Source organism: Leptosomus discolor, chromosome 12, assembly GCF_034619465.1.
Source record: "Leptosomus discolor isolate bLepDis1 chromosome 12, bLepDis1.hap2, whole genome shotgun sequence".
NCBI lineage: Eukaryota > Metazoa > Chordata > Aves > Leptosomiformes > Leptosomidae > Leptosomus > Leptosomus discolor.
In genome coordinates, this window is record NC_141402.1 from 2375709 (window position 1) to 2402067 (window position 26359).

General features: G+C 40.7%; 1 protein-coding gene across 1 annotated transcript; it reads right to left on the reverse strand.

The window, feature by feature from the left end:
- Positions 1-4242: 4242 nt before the first annotated feature.
- Positions 4243-25295, reverse strand: CAT (catalase). The gene is made up of 13 exons (XM_086471945.1): positions 25197-25295; positions 19608-19779; positions 18505-18615; positions 16951-17081; positions 15916-16020; positions 15214-15339; positions 13689-13880; positions 12589-12741; positions 11327-11465; positions 8576-8706; positions 7811-7918; positions 7114-7200; positions 4243-6645 (listed from the first exon to the last, which is right to left on the reverse strand). The coding sequence occupies exons 1-13, from the start codon at positions 25260-25262 to the stop codon at positions 6580-6582; spliced, it is 1587 nt and encodes a 528-aa protein (XP_086328071.1). The 5' UTR covers positions 25263-25295; the 3' UTR covers positions 4243-6579.
- Positions 25296-26359: the final 1064 nt, after the last annotated feature.

Sequence of the window (26359 nt, forward strand, 5' to 3'; positions counted from 1 at the left end):
ACAGACCAACACAGTCCAAGTACAGAAAAAGAGAATCAACTTCCACCAGAAGTCAGCTACCCTCTGCTTCACACGTTCCCAATGGCAACCCCAGCAGCATCTCTGAGGGAAAGCCAGAGTTAATGCTGAAAACTCGCCCAGCTCCTACCCCAGGGAAGGCTGCCTTAAGGCATTTTGGACTTTCATTCTGTTTGGGGAGCATCGCAACTGCAACTTAGTCTGTAAGCAGCATTTTCCATCATCCTTATTCCTCAATAATTCTTACGACATACACGCACAAGGTCAAAACCAGATTGCTAAGACTTAAGTGTAGAAAATAGGAAAGAGAAGATTCTTCCCCAGCTATTTGTTTGTAGCAGAGCGTATCCACTTGTGTGTCAACACTGTTGCTGTTAATCTCGAGTCAACAATCACTGTGAGACAAGGATTTATTACACTGGGGGGGGAATCCATTAAAAAAAGCCCAAAGTTCCCATTACTAGTCAAAATTTTAAAATGGTGAAATCTGAGAGGAATGAGCAAAGAATAAACACTGAAGTTAACAGACACAGCAAGTCTATATGAAGCATTTTTGTGACTTATCACATGCTATGAAAGAGGAAAGAAAGTTTTTCTTCTGACTTGTGCCATTATAGCTTTGCAGTATTGGAATTGGATCCCTGGATCCAACTCTGATTACAGCAACCAAGCAAAACACCTTTTATAGTCCTGTAATAATTATTTGAATGAGATGGGTTAAGATCAAGGTGAACACTTTCGAGGTCTTCAAGAAACTATGAAAACACTGCAAGTTCTCCTGGAAAAAAAAAAAAGGCAAAGTAACCAGTGTCTACTGTTTTCTTCCAAGGTAAAGAGCAACTGTGTCATCATTTAATGAAACAGGTCAGGCTGCAACTTGTAGGTTGAAAAATGTCCCCATTAATCATATAACACTACTAGACCTCGATCCAGCTACTTTGATCAGGTAAGCAGGATGTATAATTTTTTTTATTATTAAAAGTACAACTATCAGTTTGCCAGGCTTTAGTGTCTGACCTGAAAATAAATTTCAGCGCAGCTCCTGAGGGCTTGTTTACTCTCAGACTGCAATGCAGCGAGTTCTCCAGCTGCGCTAGGGTTGAAGCTTGACTTTGGGTGGAACCCCACCGTGACAAAGTTCAAGCTTTTATCACACAGGCAAATCACACAGGCTCTAGGCAGCAATCCAGGCTGTAAAAGCGTCACCGTTACCAGTGAACCGAGTATGAAGCTACTTATTATTTTTACACCACTGCCTCATTGTTTAGCCCTTCCCACGCTATGTAAATATGCAACCCTTGACAAACATAGGGCTTTTTCAGGAATCTTCTTCAGTCTGAGTGATCCGTCCCCACAACCAAAATCATCCTGAACTAGAAGAGGACCTCAGAACTTCTCATGTGGGAGGAGTTTTCAGAGGCAGAGTACAGTCAAGCTTTCTTAATGGGACAAAAAAAGAAAGGGAACACAACAAGACGCTTAAACGGCTATTTGAGAGATGACAGTACAGCACAGATTATTTAGTCTGGATTCAAGAGCTAAGCGGGAATCTAGCAATTACCGACAGACAAACCACAAATCTTGCCTTTATTTCATTTACAATCAAACTAGAGCCTTAGCTCTTTTCCCAGTTCTGTCCAAAATAGCCTTATGCAACCGCTTAACTTACATCCTCAACATCGGTTCAGTCAAGGATATGCTCAAGTCCAGCTTTGCACGTCATCGCACAACTGTGAGCCCAAACATCGGTTCAGATAAAGTTCTGGAATATCGCTTGGGAGGAAAGGTCAAGCTTTACCATGCACTGCGTATCTTCATGCAATCTACTGTCAACGAGAGATAAGAACATGTAACATATCACTGGATCGATCCACTTCTGCAGTACTGGCTTGAGGTCCCAAACCCCCACTGCAAACAAAACTCAAAGCGCAGAAAGAATCAGAGACTGGTTTGGGTTGGCAGGGACCTTTAGAGGCCACCTAGCCCAGCCCCCCTGCAGTGAGCAGGGACATCTTCAACCAGGTCAGGTTGCTCAGAGCCCCGTCCAACCTGACCTTGAGTTTTTCCAGGGATGGGACATCTACCACCTCTCTGGGCAGCCTGTGCCAGCATTTCACCACCCTCATTGCAAAAAATTTCTTCCTTGTACCTAGTCTGAATCTTCCCTCTTTTACTTTAAAACCATTACCCCTTGTCCTATCGCTACAGGCCCTGCTAAAAATCCATCCCCATCTTTCTTGTACGTCCCCCCTTAAGTATTGAAAGGCCACAATAAGGTCTCCCCGGAGCCTTCTCTTCTCCAGGCTGAACAATCCCAACTCCCAGCCTTTCTTCATGGTGACTCACATGCCTGTCTGCCTGGGAAATCACATATCAGATCTCCAAAAGGAGAACAGCGAGCCTTTTTCTCCACGATGAGTAACATGGGTATAACATCGTTTGGCAAGTCAATGTGATTGCTTTAGTGGATGCTTCAGTCCCAGACACCTACACGTTGCTTGGTAGACAGTTTCCATCAATGGTTTTACCGGGCAATGAGCTAGCTGGGCTCAAGAAAGGAGTTCAGGGCTTAGTTACCACTTTAAGTATGTTGGAACAAGTATCTGAGTCAAACCTACCTCACCCTTTTTCCCCTGGAGAAGATTTAGCAAGCCCCTACACTCACTCATCTCCTGGCACAGCCCACTTCAACAAAGGTCCATTGAGATCCTGGAATCTGCTGCTGCTTTTGGCACTCAAGTCCAAGTATTCTGGAAGAGGAAAACAGCCTAGGAATAAAGGGGAAGGGCCCATGAGGAGAGGTAGTCCAGGAGAAGCTATGATTTTCAAAACAAAAGTTCCGAATTAATTCCCAATTCCACTGTAACAGATGTGCCTCTAAAATGAAACAGGAATAGGAAAGCGTTGAGCAGTTCTCCTCCACACAACTGGAAATTGTATTGCCACAACCTGCCAAAGGAATATTTGATTTTACTTGAACAGAATAAAGTCAAAACGCACGTGAGTGTCAATTCACCTAAACCCTCTTTTTATTCTCACGCTAAGTAGCCGTAAATGGATTTACCTTGTTTATTTGACGAAACAGCATTATTGTTCTTCCAGTGTTGCCTAACACTCTCAGGGCCTTTTGAAAAAGCTGAGTTTTCCTGTCTGATACTTGTCATGGTCAGTTTAGCAGCACAGAACACAGGTCAGTCTTCCACAAACAACTACTCTGGAACTGTGAGTTTTCAAAACAAAGGTAGCTGCAGAAGGTGCGTACTACCTACCCAGCTCATTCTATGTCTCTTCAACATTACTGCACTGATGTTTCCTCTCTCTTCCTCATTCCCTAGTGCCTAATTTTCTTTTCCACTTGACACCAACCAAATTTCAGCCTAACCTCTACCCCAAAATTCTACTGTAATTTATACTAGTTATTAGTGATAATCATTTACAGGCATGGTCAGCTAAAGGCCACCTGGACAGAGTTAATAGACTAGCTGTCCCTGTTAAACACTCCACTGGAACCTCCACAAGTTCATGTCACAGTGCCCTTTCCACCAGGTGGTCAGTAGGCGTGCTCACCCACTGTTTGGTGAAGGTACAGCGTACAATGAGGTATGAGGCACACAGTTCCCTTCTGTGAAATAAAGAGCAGTCATTCAGGAACAAAGTAACTGCAGGAAGAAAAGCAGAAGCGAACACTTGGGTAATAGATGGTAGAACAGATCTCCGTACTGACAGCTTTTCAAGAGTCTACATGGCAGCTTTGAGACACTTCAAGTCCTACATTTCAACTCTGCACACTCTGTTAAACTATTAAGAACTGTCCTTCACTAAAATTTGAGTGACCTGCAATGAAAAACAAGATGACCTTGTGATAATTCTGTAAACTGCCACCAAAGTTTTTAGATCAACCGCAGATGTGAGGAGCAATCCCATTTCTGAAGACTTAGGAAATTAAAGAGAAGGTTCCTAACAAGCAATTTCACCTGTCAGAGCTGAGCAGAATTTAGTGCTTGGCCCCTACAGATGAATTCCAAGCATCAGCTTTCAGTCCAAGGCTTTTCTGGCAGTCAGGGCCTGTGTGGGCCCAATAACTAAGTCCTGAAACAGATACCAACTACCCAGAACTTCAACAGCTTCTGCACAGTCTCCAAAGAACAGATGAAGGTGTGCAATTCCTAAATTAAAACTAAACAATTGAAAACATCTGCATAGAAAACAGACAACATGTTGCCATGAGATTTTTAAGTTCAGTTTTATTTAAGAAAAAAAGATGAAGATGACATAATTCATATAGGAGACACAACCAAAATTAGAGGTTAAACCTTGCTTACTCTTTTCCAAAACTCATCAGGATTCTATGTTCCAGCAGGAAACATTCCCACTCATTCATGCAGCTCTTTCAGCTCCCACCTGCCTGATCAGGGAAACATCCCACTGAATCCTAGGTTAGAGCAGGCTATCAGTTCGTATTATTTTACTGCATCTATATCACAGCCGATTTTTCACAACAGGTTAGTAGATAAATGAGTAGGAGAAGAACCAACTTTCTACAATTTAATGGAGCAGCACTTAGTATCTACTCTTCTTTAGCTACCTGCCATGGCTTCTTGGAATCTCAATTCATGCTTCAGTGCCAAATCAGGACGTATTCCTACTCAAAATACAACACAAGACAGACCCAGAAATGCACCGAATATTAAAAAAACCTGCTATGATTTGAGATTTGTATATCATTTCCTTGAGTTAAGAGCTAGTAGCTGGGCTCTGAAATCCTCTGTATCATCATTCATGCTTTTCCCAATCCAAATGCCAACAAGGCAGTATCAGCAGGCAAACGAGGAAGGCAAAGACTTCAAACCAGCAGTAATGCTGCGCAACTAGAACCTGGACTAATTACACACATACACTGATCTTTCTCTTTGGCAAGGGAAGAAGTAATAGACAGAGCGGTTGTTAACAACTTACCAGCACTTTAGATTGCCTGATCCTACTGAGCACACTTCTGAAACTCTTTTGGTTTGTTCGGATTAAGGTAAATGTGCAACAGGTACGACAGATTTTTTTATTAAAAACGTCAACAGTCAGCTTGGACACTAGTTACCTCATAACTAGGTAACACTTTCCAAACAACTACCCAAGAAAAAAATACTAGGTGGGATTCTGGCCCTTATATAACAGTAGTTTAAGCCTTGGTTTTGTTGTATGCTTGTGTAGTAAAGCACTCAGATGCTGACAACATGCTTTCTTGGGCAACCACTACTCAGATTCAACCAAAGTAGTGTACAGAAATTCCACAATTATCATTTAGCTATCGCTCTAAGTTCTCAAATATAAACACTCACATTTCGTGCTAATTAGTAAGACCTGATTGAAGATTATACTCCAAGACTGAAGACAAAAAAAATAATTACTAAGCTAAAGAAACTCCTTTGGATCTAAGAAATAATAGTAGGGAACACTCTTCAATCCAAAGGTTCAAAAAAAAATCTTTTACACCAATTAATTCAATTGTAAAATACTAGGCAACATTAACACCTGATTTTAGGCAAGTTGTATACATGTATCTACCTACAGATACCCACATCCACAGAAGCATGGCACCTCAGTTAGTCTAACTCCGAACACTAGCTCTGGCTTGATCAATAGACAGCAATATCAGATTTGGCAGTAAAACAACAGAATTTCAGGAACAGTTTTGAAAGTGCTTGAGCTTGAATTTGGCCAAGAAAAAAATATTGAATGCATTTGGTTGTTAATTTTTCAGACACTTGGAAAATTAATATTTTTCTACTTTAATTCTTACAAGATTAGGAAGAACAATCCACCCTCAAAAGAATGGTAAGATGTAATCAATTTAGTTGTAATAACATTTTCTTATTAAAGAAAATATCCTTTCCTATCTCCGTTAGGTCAGTTATATCCCAACCTAGCAGTGGTAAGCAAAGATTATCTTGAATTATATATTGGGAATAAAATTTACAGATATTCAGACTAATCTTTCTAGTTACCTTCACTTCCCTCATACGGAACGAGACATAACCAACATTTTACTCGAACTACTGCATATCATTTCACTCCTGGAAGGCCAAAAATGAAATTCAGAGGAATTGTTTACAAATGCATACAGAGAACTATTCTATTCAAAATACTGAGCCACATCAACTTTGTAACATTAAAACGTTTTTCCCATAAGGATAATCGTAGTATCAACTACAGAAGGTCTATTGTGTGATTTAGCCAGGAAAGTTTTACAATAAAAATAATGAACCAGTATTCTGATTAAACTGATGTTTGCTTCTAGAAATGAAGGCAATTTTTAATCATGAATTTCCTTAAAAACACTGTAAGTTGTTAACAAGCAGTAAAGCACTAGTGTTGAAAGGCACTAGGATTGTTAGCTTGTGTTACCTAGTTTCCAATGCAGATACAGGCACTTGAAAGCTTAATAAATCAAGCCTGTAAAACACTCCTGTGTTTGTGCAGAAGTTGCTACATTCATTAACATCTTCAACAGGTTGTCCTGCAGTTGTAAGGACGCAAAATTCACAGAGTAAGCCTCTGCAGCACGCTTTATAGGTTGGATCTTTCTTTGGCAGACACACGAGATGCGGACTGTGTGTATGTTCTAATTACATCCTAAAAATAACACAAAAGAAATATTCAGAGCAAGTTGCATCAAAAGTAGTTAGGGGAACTTCAGGAAAAAAAAAAGAGAGAAAAAAAAGTACTTGAAATTGCTCTGTGTAGCAAGCACTGAGCCCAGGAAAGGCTTGTGGAAAAGTTTCATTACTATTACAGAGAGCGGGTAATCATTTGGTCTGACACACTGCATATCACGTACTGTTAGCCTCCACAAGCCTTACAAAAAACACAACTGAAGTTTTTATAATTGTAAATGCAAGTAATTCCACATCACTGGTTAATCAACATTTCATTAAACGTAATTACAGTGATGTTTCCTCATTCCTTAATTCTACATACACTGACTTCTCCCATTTAAACCAAGTGGGAATCAAATCCAATTTCTCACTTTGCTGCACTTACAGAAGCAGCTAAGGTAATTCACAGCCAGTCAAAATTCCCCTACAGAAATCATCAGCGTACCTTTTTCCCACTTTCAGCATTGTATTTGTCCAGCAAAGCCTGAATACGGGCTCCATAGTCAGGATGAACATCCGTGAAGTTTTTCACCTAGGAGAACAGCACAGAAAAGACAGGAATTTTACTTTTCCCTCCACTTCAAATGGGTTCTTTAACACACTTTATGCTGTGGCCTACAGCAGCACACATCACAAGGAAGAAAAGGAGGATGAAAACTCTTTTCCAAAAGTGTAATTCTGACCAGCCAGAAAGGAGCTATGACCCTCCTCAAACACTATTTCTATTGCCTCACGCAGTGCTCTTTCCCAACTTAAACCAAGTTCCACTGGGAAGGATGAAGATCCAGTCCCTCGCTGCCTTTTCCTTGTTTAGAGAAAAACACGACCCTGGCAGTCACCTGATCGTTGGAACACCAGGCTAAACATATAGTGACATCCTCGATGTTCAACATCAATCCCATTCTTCCCATCAGGAAAAAGTTACTTTAACATGTTAGACATTATTTATATTATGTCAACAGGCACACATTTAAGTGTCCCCTATTGACAATTCTTGCATAAGAAACATCCAGAAGTTGCCTTCTCATGGAAGAGCTTCTGATCTTCCTTTCCACCAGTATATTGCCATTTTGACAAAATTACTAAACTGCAAGAAAGCCTGGAATAAAGAGCAAAGGCTAAAAACCAAACAGGCCACTTACAGCTCTCTTCTGAATGAAGAGTTGCGCGTCTTTAAGATGATCAGCAATGTTTTTACACAGCCTTTGGCGTTCATCCTCCTTCAGCACTTTGGTGTAGAAATCTCGCACCTTACAATTGGAAACAAAAGTTCTATTTCAAAATTCTCAAGAGCAAGTCATTCTACCTGTAGAAGCCAACAGTACTTACTAGACTTCTAGGATTCATCATCGCTGATTAAGAATAGCTTTCACTCAACTGGTCAAGCAACACTTAAAATACTTAAAACTCAAGGCAACCCATTTGTGGGTTTGGGGTTTTTTTGTTGGTTTTTTTTGTTGGTTTTTTGTTTTTTTGTTTTGGCAAACCTGCTTACAACTTCTTCCATTTCTAGCTTGAAGTAACTGTTGCTTCTGAATTAATGAAAACAGATACTGCTGTTGGGGTCCACTTCAGGAACTGATGATCATGACATTACACACGTACTCTAATTAGCCTATCTGCAGGCCCAACTGCAAGATAACAAAGTCACCACCTCTAGATATTGGTGCCCAGAACACTGATGGCAACAGCCTGTGAGAATTCACTGTCCTGTCAGCAGAAATCCAGCTATTCATGGAACTGAGCTGTATGGAGATCTTCCAAGCTCTCATGAGAGCTGCACTTCAGGTTAGCCCAGATGCTTCAGAGAGGAGCCATGTCTAAATGATTCTTATGAATATTCTCTAGACTCATCCCAAAATTCATCTTATGCAACGTGCAATATAAAGACTCTCCGTCCATCATACCTGAGTCACATTATCTTCGTTTGCGCTCTCGAAGCGCTGCACATCTCCCGACACACACACGCGGCTCTCCTTTGCAATGGGCTGATCTTCCGGACCAGTAAAACTGTTTGGATAATAGTTTGGGGCACCACCTGAACACAAACACACACACCCCCCCCCAAAACGAAACAATCAGATGCCAGCTTTCTCAGATTAAGTCAGAGGACAGAAAATGTTCTTTGCCTGGAAGAACCTAAACTCATTACCCAGTTATGAGTCACTTTACTAAAACCAGTTGTCAGTATTTTTCTGTCAAGAGACAGCTCAACACAGGGGCTGTGTCTTCAAGCCAGTACTTACAGCACTTACTAAAAGCAGAATTTCAACAGCTTTTTTTGGGAAAAAAATATGTTTCAGAAATAGGGAGGTCTGGCCACTGTCACAACAACATTGCTCAGACAATTTTAATAGACAGTCATGGAAGTTATCAAAAGTTTTAGTCCAAGGCAGAATAAAAACACACCTTTGTCTGCACATTTGAAGTACTACTGATCTTAACTATGTAGGGGGTTATTTTAAATGCATAATAAACTTACAGAACTGCATGAAAATAAATTTATTATCTATTCTTGTCCAGAAGCAGATGCTCTCATGTTCTTGTTTTCCAACTATCTCCCTCTCCTCCCTCAGCAAGTATTAGAATTCATAGCCCAAAGCAATACAGTGTTCGGCATGAGCCATAGCGTAAGTGTATCCTTGTTTACTCTCAGGTGTAAACCAGTCACTATTGGGCAAACCCCGACAGAACCCAACCTGCTGACTAGAGGCGAAGCGAAAGCTCTTGTCTCGGCGTTTATACTCTTGCCTTGCGCAATCTCTCGCAAATCAGAAAGCACAGCAGCTTAGCAAAGCGGACTACGTGTATGAAAGCCAGACCTCGAGTTTAAAAAATGCAAATGCAGATTTCTCAAAGACATTTAGACCAGCTCTTATGTTTAGAATAGAGTTTTGCCTAGAAGAAGAAACAAAGAGGAGGTAATTAACTTCCCCCAAAACCATTTCTCTGGCACATTTCTTCATTGTAAATAATTAATATTTTGGAACTTTTTCAACTAAGTGCTCTTTAACAAGCATGTCTCTAGAACTCTTTAAGGGAACATAAACTAGGGACAGTATGGAATTAATTTGTCTGGGGGTGTTCTCCTGCAAACCCTTTTTTCTCTTAAAGGTCTATCTGCAAGTTTTTAAACACATCTTAGCTTCACTTGGTTTTCACACTTTTAAACAAACTCCCCACCCCCGTCCAAACATACAGTCTTCTTTCCTGGATTAACAGAGAGATATGCACCCATTCTAAACAAGTATGTAAAGATGACACACATTTTACTTTTCAGGAACTAAGAAGAACAACTCATCTTTTCCCCCCTGATGTTTACAAAATTAAAAATGAGTCTATTTGTAGCAAGTAGAAGTTACATACCTCAAACTGAAAAACACTTATAGTTAAGAGACTATCAACTACTTCACACAGGGCTGAAGCTATACAAGGAACTTACATATGCTTCTTTTAAAGTCTTAAAATAAATGCCAAGAATACATTCTGTAATCTACACAAGCATGCTCATGTTTTATAGCAAAGTTCTGATTCTTAATCCTTGTACAAGACTGACAAGAGACATACAGCAGATACACGAATGAGAGCCATGAAGGCAATACAGCATTCAGATTTAAGAATGCTTTCAACAAGATCTCTTGAACAGGAGGTAACAGGATCAAAGTCAGTATCTTGTCAGTTCACATTGTATCAAGGACATAGGAAACTGAGGAATAAAACGTCACTTTTTGTAGTAAGAATTAATCAGGTAGACCCTCCTGAAGGATCTGTGTGAGGACTAGTACTATTCACACAGTCAAAGTCAAAAAGTTATCTGAAAAGGAAGCAAATAATAAGTTGACAGCTTAGCCTCTGCAAAATTTAACTTAAGACAAAAAAGACAAAAAAAAATAAAATCAAAGCTAGCTATTTGTACTGACCCACAATCTCATGGTACCAAAGCAGTGGATGAAAATTGCTTTTCTGAAAATAATTTTGTTTGCCATGTAATTCACATGGGGAACAGAAATGCACGCAACAATACAAGTACAATCATGGGTTCTAAGATATGTCATTACCCATCACAAAACAGATCTTGAATTCGTCTGGATATAGTAAATTAACTTCCGATTGCTGGTGAGCACTGAGTTAAAGACAGTATTAGCAATGGCACGTGGACAAATTTAGGGCACTACAGAAGAGAGCATGTGGCAGATTCTTAACAACTGCAGGCAAAGCCAACTGATCTCAAAAAGGATCTAGTCATATAAGGAAACATACTGAAAGGCTGACAAAGATTGAGAGGTAAGGAACAGTTTTCACATAAAAGGAGAAAAACAGATAGACTAGGAAGTCTGAAGCTCAGGAAGTTACACGGTGATGTCTGAGTTGCGGGGAAAGAGACACAAGAAACACTGAATGGTTGAGAGGAAGAAGTAGCATTTCTTACAGTATACTAAGTTAGTAACGTCCAATAAAACAATCTGTTTAGCAGTCTTTAGATTGCATCTGCTTCTGGACAAGAACAGATAATAAATTTATTTTTATGCAGTTCTGTAAGTTCATTATGCATTTAAAATAACTCCCCTACATAGTTAAGATTTAGAAATCTTAAGTACCCTGTGGACAGAATTCTGCAGTACATGCATTAAAGATATTAAAGATATTTTCATTACTACCTTGGTTGTCAGAAACGCACATTGGTCCATCCCTCTGGTAATTGGCCACACGAGCTTTGAAGGGGCAGTTCACAGGAATTTGTAGATAGTTTGGTCCCAGACGGTGTCTGTGAGTGTCAGGATACGCAAAAAGACGACCCTAAAACATTTATCACAGGCATTAACTACTACTTGCTGAAAGAGACCACTTAAGTAGTATATCCCAATTCAAAGCCCTATACATTAAACAGTAAAAGGGAGAAGACCATTTTCTATGGATACACATTCTTGACACATTTCAAATTATGTCCCAAGTGACACTCAGCCACAAACCAACTTTGCTGGAATACCAGCAAAGAACAGCAGGTTGAGTTTTTCCTGCCAGTTTCAGAATGCTAAATCTATTCTGGAACAGGAAAATGGTTACACGCAGTCATCTTCATCTCTATACAACTGTGCAAATTATTACTAAGGAATAATATTTCCCTACTTATTTTCAACCTTCGATTCAAAAACGGATTACATCTGAAACAGGGTAGTCCCTTATTTACTGAACTGAATCTGAAGCAGTTCTAGTGACATCTGGATGCCAAGGAGACAGACTGGTTCTGACCATGATGTTTGTGGGGGCAAATAGAGGCAGAACAACAGAACTGCATGATGGTTCCAGAGTTTGTCCAGTCAAAACTGTCAAAGTACCTTGTTTCCATGGATACCATTTGAAACAACACTCTGGTTTTAATCTGAAAAAGCATAACATGCAAACATCATGACTCTGCAGACAGCACAGTCTACTGCAGCCAGTCTTACCGGATACTTTGACTTGTACAAAATCCAGTACTACTTCTAAAGAATAGTCTCGTGGTTTGTATCGAGGAGTAGTTACATCTGTATGTCAGAGCATTTGAAGTCCTCCTCTTAGACTTCTAAGAGTTTACAATTCTAAGATACACTGTAAAAGCACGAATAAATATGCACTGCTGCTACGGTTTTATCCTGTACTCAGTAGACTGACCAATTTCCCCATCAACTTTGATAGCTGTTGCAGATGTCCTCTAAATTCTAGATTTTCCACTCCTTTAGTTCCTTCCCATTTTCTTTGTGTTTCCATTTTGGATGAGCACATCAAATGGTGATCATTAAAAAAAATCACCACGAAAAAACCCCAACCAACCATCCGTCAGGTTTACGGCTGCTACACAAACAGTGACAGGAACGCTTTAGTGAACAGCAAAGCAAACGTAACACTTTTCAGGTAAAATCTTGCGTGTCCTGTAGTTTACCTGCAGCATTTTATCAGGGCTAGGTTCAATACCAGGGGGCATATTGCTGGGATCATATGCCATCTGTTCCACCTCTGCGAAGTAATTGACGGGATTCCTGTTCAAGACAAGCTTTCCCACAGGGATGAGAGGGTAGTCACCATGTGGCCAAATCTATAAAGAATAGCACACATACGTTAAAATCAACATTTTTACAGTATTATGCAGTTTAAATAATTAGTAGGCGGTATTTGCTTGATTTAAATCTTGATTGAGAAAACACATTACTGAAGAAATTTATTTTTTTTGCTAATAAATGTTTTGAGAAACATCATCTTTTAAGAAGCCGTTTGCAATGACTACAGTACTAACGCGACTTATTTCATCGTCCCAGCATAATCTTAGTACTTGACTACTTAAATGAAATGCCCACAGGCGCTTGAGGAACTGCCTAGGAATGCGATATCGTAGGTGGAACTGGTAGCATGACTGTTTTCAGCTACTTCAAAATGCAACCAGCCTAACTACCCTTTTCTTTGTCGTCTTAGCCTGTATTTTCAAGTTCAAAAGTCTTTAGCCATTTTGGGAGAGCGATACTAGAGGAAAATAGTCATAACAAATTTACATTTGTACCTTTCAACAAGCCATTCCTTGAAACAGCAACTGGAAGTCTGACAAAATCAGATCAACCATCAGAAGCGACATTACCAACACCACTTACAGCCAGGGAGCTCAGGGTGTGACTATATGATCTGAGATCACACTTTGGAAGTGCAGCTGTAATCTACAGACCTAGAATCGAGCCCTATCCCTACTTCACTGAGGAAGAGTAACATCAGATGTAACACCAGATATAACATCAATATCATCATCTCCAGAACTTCTGACTCATCATGTCCATATAATAAAGGGTACTCTTAAAAATAGAAGGGAAGAATAAAAAGGACAGACTAACTTTATTGATAGGGACTAATAAGAAAACAGCACTCCTCCATGGAAACTGTTACACTTTTGGGTTTTTTTAAAACAGATAAGCTCAGTTCTGGCATTTGCTGTGTTTTGATCTCATGATCTTTCTTAAACTAGCCGAAAGTGAATATTCACAACAGTATGAGAGATACCTTTGTTAAATCAAAAGGATTAAATGGAAACTTCTCTGCTTCTTCAAACGTCATAACTTGAATGTAGAAAGACCATGAGGGATAGTCCCCTTTGGCAATGGCATTGTAAAGGTCACGTATTCCATAATCAGGATCAGTAGAAGCCAATCTTCCTGCTTCTTCAACAGAAAGATTTTTGATGCCCTGGTCAGTCTAAAAGCAACAAAAGCAGTAGCACCAGTTACAGCCTGCAGAACGTATTACAGAAATCACTAGTAAGAATGTACTTTAACAAGACTTATAATCCAAGAATGCGATTGTCCATGTTCCAGTCTCCAGTAATTTCAATTCAGACTCACAGCACAAGCAACAGCTGCCTTCCAGATAAAAAACAGTTCTCTGATAAAAGCAAAACAAATATGTAATGCTATACTGCAGAACACAAGGCATCGAACTTGAAGGTACGATCCCTGCAGCACATCAAGCAAAGCAGTTTCCCCTCTCTCCTTACAGGATGCGGTGCCCTTTACTGTCCCATCATCCCACCTCTTCCTACAGATCACAGGCCAACCTAAAGCAATAAAACAGTTGCAGTCCTTAGGGCTGAAAGCTCTGGATTCTATGCGAATCTCAGTTTCCCACGCACTACCCCTATTTCTGTGACACCTTCAGCGCTAACTAAAATATCACTTTTTTTTAAAAATAAGCTTTTGACAACTTGAAGGCTAAAAGCTGCTATAAAATCCCTCTTAGTTTAACATAATGGTTTCCAAAGTCTTGCTTCAAAGGTAGCTGTCCAGCCTCCGCTAAAGAGTAATGAGACAAGAAGCTGTACCACCTTTAGAATTTCAAAGGGAAGTTGTTTTCAAGCAGGACATGCTACATACTGCGCTCTCACAAAAGTGTGGAAGTTCCATGAGGTTCTCTGCGCTTCAGCTGCAGAGCCCTTGGAAACAGAGTTTTTATGGTTTGGTATACAGTTGAGATCATCTTAAAAATACTACATCAATGCAGCTCACGTCCAGAAGACAGAGATCCAGACTGAGGGAACTTTTACCTGAAGAAGCACCTGTTCAATCAGAGCTACTGTGCAGCCACGAGCATGGAACAGGAACATATCGCACACTGAACACAACACATTTCCAATGGGCCAGAGGATTCTTGCACCTGCACTGAATGATACCAAGGGAGTCTGGTAGGAAGTAGGAGGTGGAAATGCAATAAGCTGAGCTAGGTGCTTAGAGCTCACCATGTGAGTAGACTGAGTTCTCCAATACCAAGAGACAGCTCTCCAAAGAAGAGTTCTTCATAGTCTAATAAACACTTACTGTGTCATAACAGGAACAGTGATGTCTGTCATATTTATTAAAGGCATGGAACTGATACTAAAAAACCCCACACCTTTTGGATTGAGTTTACGCACTAACAAGTCTTTTCCGAATTCAACTTGAAAAGTCACAGAACATTTCTAGACAGTCTGTTTAAATTGGTTTTTATCCAATACAATGTTTACTTCCAATAGATAACTGGAAAAAAATATCAATACCTTCACATGGAATTTGCAATAAACTGCTCTTCCACTATCATTAACCAGTTTAAAGGTATGTGATCCATATCCATTCATATGGCGATAGCCATCAGGAATACCACGATCACTGAATAAGAAGGATACCTAAAGAGAAGGACCAAATAATATTAATGGACTCCCCAGTTCAAGGATAAAGTGACCATTCGAGACAAAGTTCATTTATTGCATTAACCTGCAACACTGGAAGCTACTTTATATTAGCTCTTTTGCAAAAGATTTTTAGCTACAAATACATTTCAGGGCAATTTGAATGCACTGTGAATTCTAGTCATTTTTGGAGTTGATCTAACTCTAACTACACAGCTTTAGATAAACGTACATGTGACAGCACTACTTTCCCAGTACTTTACTGTTCTCCAACATTGCTTGGTGTTCACCAGTATCTCCACTGCTTTAGTGTTAGGAAACTTAGCCACTTCCCCTTCATCCCTACATAAAATAGGATTATGAAAATAGGAATGCCACCCATTTCAGAGTTATTAAAAGAAAAAAGGAAGGATACACATACTGATAGCCTTAAAAGTTATTGTAGGCCTTTCACCTTTACTGTTCCTAAAAGATTGTTTAAACTGAGACAAAACATGGAAGAGCATTAAAAACATATGTTGTTGTAATGTTCTTCTCTTAATCATACAAAATAAAGTCAGAGGAGAACCTTACCTGATGCAAAGACTCAGGGCGAAGACTCCAGAAGTCCCACACCATGTCTGGATCCTTCAAATGAGTCTGAGGGTTCCTCTTTTGGCTATGGATGAAGGACGGAAACTATTTTGTCCAGAAGTGGAGAAGGAAGGAGGGGAGAAGGAGAGGAAAAAAAAGTTCTGTAACACCTCCAAATTATATGGCATATACTAAGCAACTCCTGGCATCAATCAAGACAGTTTTTTCCATATACTTAAGTATGAAAGGAACAGCACGCTGAAGTTGAGACAAATATCACTGAAAAAAACTCTTGTCATACCTCTCCTGCAACGAAATTACACCTATTTTACTGGTCTGTGAAACATTTTCAATTAGGATAAAGAGGCTGTTCAAAGCTAAAGAATGCTTCATTTTAACTGATAAAATGAATCTTTTCACTGATAAAGAAAATCTTTTCAAATTTGTGTATCTGAGCTTTACTTAATATCTGACTCCTAAACTAATACAGAGACACTACAAAATATCTGTACAGAATTCCTCCACTCAAGGAAAGCCCCTCTACTTACAAAGTGCTGTTAAACTTATACTAAAAGACCAAAAAAACCCCCAGATTTAACAAACAGAATTTGCAAGAAGCTTTTAAAGTGAAAAGTCTTTTTTTTCCCCCCCTTTCTCCTCCACATAGCCTCAGAAAGAAAAAACTGTCTACAAAGTAAGACAGCTAACTTGAACACCAGAGAAAAGTGATCAGATCCGCGTTAAAAACACGACAACGTACTCCCTTGCTGGCCTCTCCGCTGTGGCATACGTGCTAGCAAACAGAACTAAACACGTGTGCTATTTGTGGTACGAAGCCACATAAGTAATCAAGCGTTAGTTCTTAAATTTTCTTTTTAAATAACACCTTCTCAAGTTAAAAACATTGAGACCATCTAACAAACAATGTTTAATTGTGTCCAAACAGCAGCTTTTGCTTCTCAGTGATGCAAGAACAAGATGTGAACAAGCTTTTGAACTCTTTCACAAAGTACCCTCATGTTTTGTGCTACTCACCAGCATTGCATCCCGAATAAAGAAGATAGGAGTATTATTTCCAACAAGATCCCAATTACCTTCTTCTGTATAGAATTTCATTGCAAAGCCTCGAGGGTCACGAACTGTATCAGCTGACCCAGATTCTCCAGCTTGAAGAAACACACGAACATATAGAAGAGTTATGATAGGAAATGCACAGAAATTGTAAGTGTAAAAACACAGAATTTGAGAAAATGCCATAAAAAAGGGTGGGTTTTAGTAATTTAGGTCTTTTCTTTCCCAAGGAATTTTGGGCATATTTTCAACAATACTTCAGGCACTGGAAGTTTCCAAAGTGTGAACAGACACACCCCCAAGCATTTGGGCCACAGTTAAAAGAAAGAACAAACAAATATATCCACTTGAACCAATTAAGAGCGGAATTTTCATTATCACTAACAGAGCCAACATCAGATTAAGGCTGAATCGGCTAAAAACACATTAGTTTCTGTGCATCAAATCCCAGCGTGAAAGCTCTCATTTGGAAGGCAGCAATCTAAAGAGCGTGCCTAATAAAAAAGGCACTTCTTCTATAGTAAGAGTTGTAACCCTTTTAATTCCCCTCCTGCTTTATCCAAAACAGTCCTTTAAATGGGTAATTTTATATCAGAGCAAAAGTGCCTACCACGATACCTGAGCCAAAGCATTCCAGAAGTATTTGGGAACAGGTAATGCTAAACATTGGGATGAAATAACGAGGACATTCATTCTCTCATTAAAAAAGCTGTGCACTACAGAACAGCTCAGTAGAGACATGTTCAAACAGGGCGGGGAAAGGAAAGGTAACGATGCAACAACCCACTTCAGCACACAGATCAAACTCAGCTGCACGTCTTCCCCCCATAGAACAATCCATGACTCCTTAAGTTCTGGTGACAGAGGGAAAAACCAGTAGGCCAAAGCCAGCAGCTCCTTCAGCCTTGCTGGACTACTTTTCTCTCCAGTATTACTTCCAAAAGAGAATTCTCATTAAGATTTCTTTTAAATACAGATAAAGTAGCAACACATACATTTTGAAAGATCATTTTTCTATCAGACAAGATACTGATCATAATGCTTGTTTTAACTAATAATTTAAGATTTTGCTAGTTTATGCATTCAGCTCTTTAAGAAACAAGAGTTTATTTACAGAAGATTGTTATTCCTCTTTGCCTAGTACTTACTTTACAGCATTCATCCCCAACACACTCCTACAGCATAAGAGATTATAGATATTTAACTGTCAAGTGTTAAACTGCAAGTGTTGATTATGACCCATCCAGAAACAAAGCAGGCTTTCTGTCAGGAAAAACACAGCTCAGGCTATCCTTTCTCTCGCACTCCAGACGGAAAAGCTCTGTCAGAGCTCTCTGCAGATAAGATGCAGAAGCTGCTTAAGGTCTTACAATTTAAATTAAATTCACAGAAGACGGATTAGTTGGCAGAAAGCATTTCAAACTACCTTAAGTACATTAAGTGCTCCACAACGCAAACACTGCTATCAGCGTAACTACGGGACACACGCACGAATTCACAGTAACTTTGGAGCCTTACCAACAGTGGAGAATCGTATAGCAATCGGAGTTCTTTTTCCAATGTGTTCAAACACTTTTGCCTTACAATACTGGGTAATATCATGAGTGACTTCAAAATAGCCAAACGCTCCTGAAGGAGAGTAATTTCAAAATATCAGATCTGCATACCCCCTCCCACTTACAGCATATCTGTTACTCTACTGTGGTTCAACACACAACTAAGTCAAAAGGAAATACAGAAATACACCAGTTTAAACACAGTTCATACATACGCACTAAAACACTCAGTTTGTTTTCACAAAATGGAATTTACTTAACACAAACTACTATTTGTATGGTGCTCATCCTCCCCTCTTTCACTGACTGCTAACAGCTCCTCATTTCTACTGTCCAAAATAACAAACAGTAGCTTTTAGGATGTCCTTCTGCCAAGATGTGCATATTAATCTCAGAGCAAGACAAGTGTTTCTCTAACCCTGGTATTTGTTGCAGAATTTTTGGTTCACCTTTAAGGTGGATGAAGCAACAAAATTCTTCCGCCCCCCCAGAGGAATTTTTCCCATGTACACTCAGATTACAACTTCAGTGCTGTATTTTCTTCTTTAGGGCAATACATAACAAAAATCGGAAGTACCAGCTCTACCCTACTAAGATCACGAACACATTTTAAAATGAGTTGGTTTAGGGTGGGTTTTTTTAATTGAAATATTAGGTCATCATCTGGCAGATACATTGGATGACAAAGCCAAGAATCTCTATCAAATAACAAGCAAACAGACATTAAAATAGAGATGGGCAAGTTTTCCTTTCCCAGAGGAACAGGGTACTATGGAGGAACAGACAGAAGCAGCAGAGATTACTGCAAATACAGTAAAAATCTAAGGGCTATAACTACATTTTCTTTTTCTTTTTTAAACAGTTTTTCAGTGCTTTGAGTTTTAGCATAGAGTTCTTTTAAACCATGCTTTACCACTGTTGTTGACACAGAATTATTTATTACAATCTAGAATACTAAATTATAGACAAGATAATGCAATTTATCTGTCCCAATCTACATGTTAACTCAAAAGCTTTTTAAAGTCTAATTCTACACAGGGAAAAAGTATGTGTTTTCAAACATACCTGCCCCTTTTGCGTGCACCACTCTTTCTGGAATCCTCTCCCTGTCAAAATGAGCCATCTCATCAGTGAAAACAACATCTTGAACGAGAAGAGGTCCACGTGGCCCTACTGTCAGGACATTAAGCTTATCCCCTACAGGGTTCCCAGCACCGGTGGTCAAGACATCTGGTTTCTGAAAGCAAGAGACAGTCGATATCACACCACCAGAAATTAAAAACCCTCTATTTCAGCCACACAATGTGCATGCCTGTTCAACCACTTCGTGTCATACTACATATTAACAAATATATAGCAAGATGATGTAAGCTTCTCAAACTAGTTACAGAATACATAGATGTAACTACATCATTACAGCACTATTTGGGGTTAAGAAGGGGAGCTCAAGTCATGCATAATCCAAGAACATTTGACACTCCAGAAATAGTACTTAAGACTATCTTCCTTCAAGAAAAATGTAAACTGTCAACCTTAAAACATGCATTAAAGTTCAGTTTGCCCCCACCTCAACAGCAGAAGATGGGAAGAGGGAGAGCTAGAAAAGGAGTTGCTGCTGGAAAGTAATAAGGTGATGTCAGTACAGGGATGGAGGCATAAGGAAAGCACTGTAGTCACACACAGTGTAAGGACGAAAAGGGGATACCCATGACTTCCCTTGGTGTGGAAAAGCTATGGAACATAACATAAGCAAGAGCATCTGAGGAATCATCATTCTAAACCCTTGAACCATGGAAGGACTAAGATTAATAAAAGCCGTACTGTCCATAAACATCCTGTCAAGAGGAGAGCAAACCAGCCTTTCTTTTTTAAGTAGCATCATTATTGTCTTGAAAGAAACTGCCCAAGATAGCCCATACTCATCCTCTTCCCTCCCTTCCAAACCAAGTTTAAGTTAACCATTCTCATAGCCTACTTGGAGCTGCAGCATCTTGTACAGGAATGACCCTGTACCCAAGAAGAACAGCCACTACAAGGCAACTTCAAGAAACACCTGCTGGAATTCTGTAGCACTAGAACTGAGTGTGCTCCCATTTTCTTAAAAAAAAAAATCCCAGTAGAAAATACTTTGTCTGCATCACCTATGGGGTCATTCACTCCTCTAAGGCCACAGTCTTACCTACTGGGTACTGTAGAAAATGCAGCAAGGAAAGTACATCTGCTCCAGAGACCTGATGGCTGCAGGTGTCAATTTTTCCTGGAGCACATCAATGAACTGTTAGGAGCCAGGGAAGTGTTTGTAAAGGACTCATAAGAACAGAACAGATGCTAGTACAAAGAAAAAAAAAAACCCAAAAGGTTTGCAACAGGGTGAGCTCAAATATCCAAGTCATAGATTATGACTGGTTAACTCCAAACCCACAGGTACACGTTGCACTGAACTGACGTACAGCCATAGGGGCTCTCTATCCATACCATCCTACCCTCTTCTGCCAGTAGCATCCACACACCTGAACCATGGGAAATGCACCAGAATAAACTCACTCATCCCCTCCCAGCTAGTTCTCCTCCTTTTAAAGTTCTATAAATGAAAAGAGATGAAGAGAAGGAGAAAGTTACTCTTGAGAAGGCCTTCGCTATTTTATCAGCGACTTTACTGCATTCCAAATCTATACCGACAGGTAAGTTTTGCTTCAAGTGTTTTAATTACTGTAAACAGGCAAAATTCCCATCTGTATCTTATAGAAGAGTACGCTGAACTGGACTAACCTTCACGTTGGTTTTTCTCTTCCCCAAGAGGCAACCCACAAAGGCAGGGAAAAGAACAATTATTCTCACCCAGAACTCAGGGCATAGATGTGGCAGAACATACAGGGAGAGTTATGTACACCTTTGTTTAGCTCGGGTACGTGAATAACCACATGAAAGACGTTTGACAGGTTAACTGCATTTCCAATGTGTTCTTACTAATATGTAACACACACTACTCTAGCTGGCTTGAATTCTCAAAATATCTAGGTTCTTTATTCTTCATTCACCACTTCATTAGCATAAAGTTACAAGCATAAATTCAACTCCTTAAGTATGCTTGAAAGCCTAACCTACAGTGAAATTCGTACAAATGTTTCAAAAAAGACAGCATGTATCTGGGTACAAACAGGAAACTGATGTTCAGAAACTTGCAGGGAAGTTACCACTTCAGCTTTATTTGAAGTATTCTTGAGTCAAAGGAACAGTTGCTTAAATCGAAACATTATCCATAGTTTGTCAAAGGAAACATGCAAGAGCAGAAACTGTTCTCAGTATTCGTTCCACTGCTTACACCTCACATGCTTCCGACCTTACACTCTGCTCAGTTTTAAGTGAGCCAAAGAAAACCGTATCGCTGCTTACTGAGAATCACCTCGTCAGTCTGCACGGGAAGTTCTCCCATCCCGAGTCAGTCCAAGAGTTCAACTTCTTAAAGTGATACCCTAACATACAGGCCCCATATAATTTAGCACCCTTAAACAGATATGTTTTATTATGTTTTAGCCATCATCTTAAACTAGAAGTTGCTTAAATTGACATTACAAATGAACTTTTAAAATTAAATTTTAATTTCATATTAAAGCAGCTAGAAGGACACCACCATATTCAAGGAACTTTAGGAAAAAGCTCATTCATCCACTCTTATGATTCAGTCTAGTAAATGTAAAATACTCTACTTCAAGATATTCACCCAGCACAAACTAATGTAATTATATTATCAGCTCCTTATCCTGATATATTTTCTGTCCTGAGGTACGAAAGCTACAGGCAACCTATCTGGACAGCCGTTCTCAGCCTCTGCTTTGACAAACCCTTTCTTCAATCACGGTACAATCTGCAGATGAGACTACAAAATGCTCACACATCACAATAGTTTTAACCGAACTTTTTAGTCAAGAAATTTTTTCAGAGTTTACTCAGGGGAAACTTTTTTTCCTCCTTTAACCTGGCTTCCAGCACTGCCAATATTTTTATTTTCATTAGTTTTGCTGATTAAAAGCAACAAGTTTCTCACAGGTAAACCCTAATGTATTAGTTTTTCTAATCATAAACTGGGTTTTTTTTTGTATTGATGACTGTCATACTCGTTTAAGACATGTGAGCTCACTGTAATGTGATGAAAGAGAACAGATCCTACCAAAGGCAACCTAAGCTTCTGTATTTTCCTCTCCAACCGCCTCGTGTTATCATTCACTACAGGCATTTCCATCCTTCCCACATGTTCTTCGTACACACAGAGACTTGCACTTCATCCATGCTCGAAGGCAGCCAGTAACACAAAACCCCTGTATGCAGCTTCAGTACCATTTGCTAATTCTGACTACCAGAATTCTAAGAAAAGGAAACTTGGGGGCTGGATTCTGATAACTTTTTTTAACATGAGACACAGCTCTTAAGCCTGCTCTAGTCCATACAGTGACTTTTAAAAGTCACTAATACTTGTGCCACATTGAAGCAGCAACCAAGTTTTACTCAGTCCACTGAGAAACACAAAAGTTATGTTGAATCAGAGCCCCATTTATCCTGGAGTTCTTCATAAATTCTAAGCGGCCCAATAGGTTTAACCACACAGTAGGACTAAAATGCACATACCTGCAACGTATGACCTTCTCCTCTACAAAGCCCTTGCAAGAGCTTGCTAAAAGGCATAAGGAAAAGAAAAAAGTAGTGTATCCTTAAGTCTCAAGGAGACTTTCTGAGTCCTTTTGATTCATTTATAATACTTTTCGTGTTACTACCTCAGAGGTAGAAAAAACCCTTGCATGTTGTAAACTACACATGCAACAAAGAATAAATGTTTGTAGAGTTAACACAGCCCTTCTCAAAACAAACAGGCTACACTGTTGTCTAAAAACCACTTCTACAATGCTAATGTTTAAGACTATTAGAAGTAGTAGCTAAAACCACAGCTTTTTGAAACTAAACCTTGACAGGTAAGTTTTGTGGCTGTACAGTCTCTTCGGTGAGGAGAGACTTTCTGGAAGGTTCTTTCTAGCATTTACATTATAAGTACAAACATTTCTTTTTTCTAAATGGTAGGATGTATTCACTGCAGTTTCAGGATAATGTTACGTGTGGCACACAAGATCCATCAGTGTGAAAGGAGAGAAAAAACCCCACAGTAGTTTTAAGAAAAATTCTCAACTACTTTTGGACTTGAGTTTGTTTGATGTCTATGTTTTCATATGGTTGGGAGCTGCATACAGTCAAAACATTAAAAGATAAGAACTTTGGAATCTGCATGTGTATTTCATTACAGCACTAAGCTGCCATGACAGAAAGAAGGGAAACAAAGCCAGGAGAATTTTAGTCACAGCTGTTGTAAACACCACACATCAAAGTACATACTTCCAGGCATTACTGATACTTTGCACCTCATACGAGTCACTTTAAAATTCTAATAAGTCCTCCCTACTTTCTATCTTAAGGTCTCATGACTTCTTATGCAACACAGACTTCAGGTTGCCTCTCAATCTTCAAATTAACCTTGGCCTGTATTCAAATACTGCTTTCTGACAGAAAAGCCAGCACCCATACAAAAAGTATTACACATGGTACCAAAAGTATTATAAAAGATGCTATAATACGACAGTCACAGTTCCTCACCGGAAGGTAGTTTTCATATGGTACCTTCAGAACCAAGGGGGAAAAATAAAATCAAGATGACTTAACAACTAGAAACAGCGGGAACGGAGCCATCCACTTGTGTCTTTTCAGACTGCTGCTTAGTATAACCAGCAGAAAAAGTATTTAATGCCAAATATACATTTCTGTCAGAAAAACGCATAGTAGAAACTGTTGCAGTGATTTGATGAAGAAGGGAAATCCACTCCCACAGCATTTATATTTTTACCCAAATATTTTGGGGAAGAGTCTACATCTGCAAAAGCCTGAGTGCCATGCCGTTGATTCCACGTTCTTAAGATTTCAGTCACCCACTTGCCCCAATCCACTTCAACCTGGTAAACAAGTCTCCACATACTGCTGGATGTACTTTATCTTTGTATTATTCCCTATCTTTTCTATTATTCCCTAGTTACGTTTTCACTGGGTTCTACCAACGCAACAGCATAACTGAAAATGTGAACGCCCGATTTGAGAGGAAAATCAAATCTCTGTCCCAGGAACCGCCCGCTTGGGCGCAGACAAGCCCCGCTCCCGCCTAAAAGGCAAGCTGTGGACAAGGCAGAGTGGCAGCGCCAGCAACTCTGACCGCCCTTATCGCTCCGGGCCAGCCCCTCCGCGCTCGGCCTTCCCCGGGCACGGCCCCAAGCCGAGAGCTCCGCGCTACGGGGCGAGGGCGCCTCTCCCCCGGCCACTGCCCCGCGGGATAACCCGAACGCGGAGCGCCGCGGCCCCCGAGCCCTGTTCCCCCCCACGCTGGCTTCCGTGGGGTCAGCCGCCAGGCCGGAGGAACCCCCCGAGCCCTGCGCCCTCCGGCACCGTGGCTCACCCCCTCCCTTCGGCCCCATCAGGGGGACAACCCCGCCCGCGGTCCCATCGTCCCTCCGCCGTCCCCTTGCACCGTTGCCACCCGACGGGCAGCGGGCCCAGCGGCGAGCTCGGTGCCGAGGGGCGCAGTCCCTCAGGCCTCGCCGTGCGCCGGGGGCGCGCAACGGGTACCTGCGAGCCCCGCTGGCTCCGCCACTGCTTCAGCTGGTCCGAAGCGTCGTCCCGACTGTCAGCCATTTTGCAAGCTTAGGCGACCCCCAAGGCAGGAAAGGGCGGTACAGGGACAGGCAAGCGCGGCACGGCGGGACTGTGCTGGCTACCAGCGAGGAGACAGCGCCGGGAAGGTCACCCCGCGGGGGAGCCGCCGCCGCCGCTGCGCCGCGCCCTGCAGCACCAGCAGGTAGCGGGAGCTACTGCACCTAAGGCTTCTACCCCAACGCTGCGCCCACCCCCCGCTACCTCCTCGGCCAATAGCTCCGCGCCCAGCGAGCAGCGCGAGCTGTGAATGGGTGAGAGGAGCATCAATCAGGCGCTGTGAGGGGCGGAGGGGCCGGCGGCAGCCCGCCGCCTCAGCCTGTGGGGGATGGTGGCAGGGCCCGTGAGGGGCCGGAACGCTCCTTGGTCACCCCCGTTACGAGTAGTGTAATTAGCTGTGTGGAGGTGTGTAAGTAACTTAATTTTTAGTGTGGGTGTGTTTTCAGTTTTGAGATGTCGGAACTTTGTAAAGCTGCTGGTGGGGGAGAAGTTGCTCAGTGTCGTAGGAAATTGCAGGATGAGGGCACTGTGGAAACGGTAATTACTTCGGGATTTTCAGAGGCAGGGCTTGTTTCAGCGGGATAAAATGTTTTAAATTGCGAAATCAGAGTGGCCAAGTGCATAGTTAAATGTTTGTTCTTGTATCTGTACCTCGAATGAGGCAGGTGATACATTAACGTTGGTTATAACTCACACGTGCCCGGTTGTAAACAGTATTCCTTTGGAGGCCTGAATTTGTAACCGTAAAAGAACCACTTCTGAATTAATAAGGAAACTCCCTGGGTTATACTTACAAATGATGAGGTAAACACAGTTCTCCCATTAGGCAAACTGCAGTCCTGCTCCTTAAAGTGCTGCCTTTGCTGGTTTCTGCACTACAGCCCACACAGGTGTGGCCCTTGGACTGTAATGTTCGTAATACAGGGCAAGGTCCTGTGGTTTTGTGCCTAAAGGATGTGCTACAGGTGATAAAATTGATTAACAGGCAGTTATTTTTCCTATTTCTGAGGCAAAACCTTTCAGCAACAGCAATTAGGTTACATGAAATTGGGCACTTGAAACATAAAGATCTACATCTA

Coding starts and splice junctions, on each gene's coding strand:
- CAT (XM_086471945.1), bottom strand. CDS start 25,262: ATGGCTGACAGTCGGGACGACGCTTCGGACCAGCTGAAGCAGTGGCGG. Junction 8,707..11,326: donor GTGCGTTTCTGACAACCAAG/GTAGTAATGAAA, acceptor GTTTGTGTTCAG/GTGGTGCCCCAAACTATTAT. Junction 6,646..7,113: donor ATGCTGAAAGTGGGAAAAAG/GTACGCTGATGA, acceptor TGTTATTTTTAG/GATGTAATTAGAACATACAC.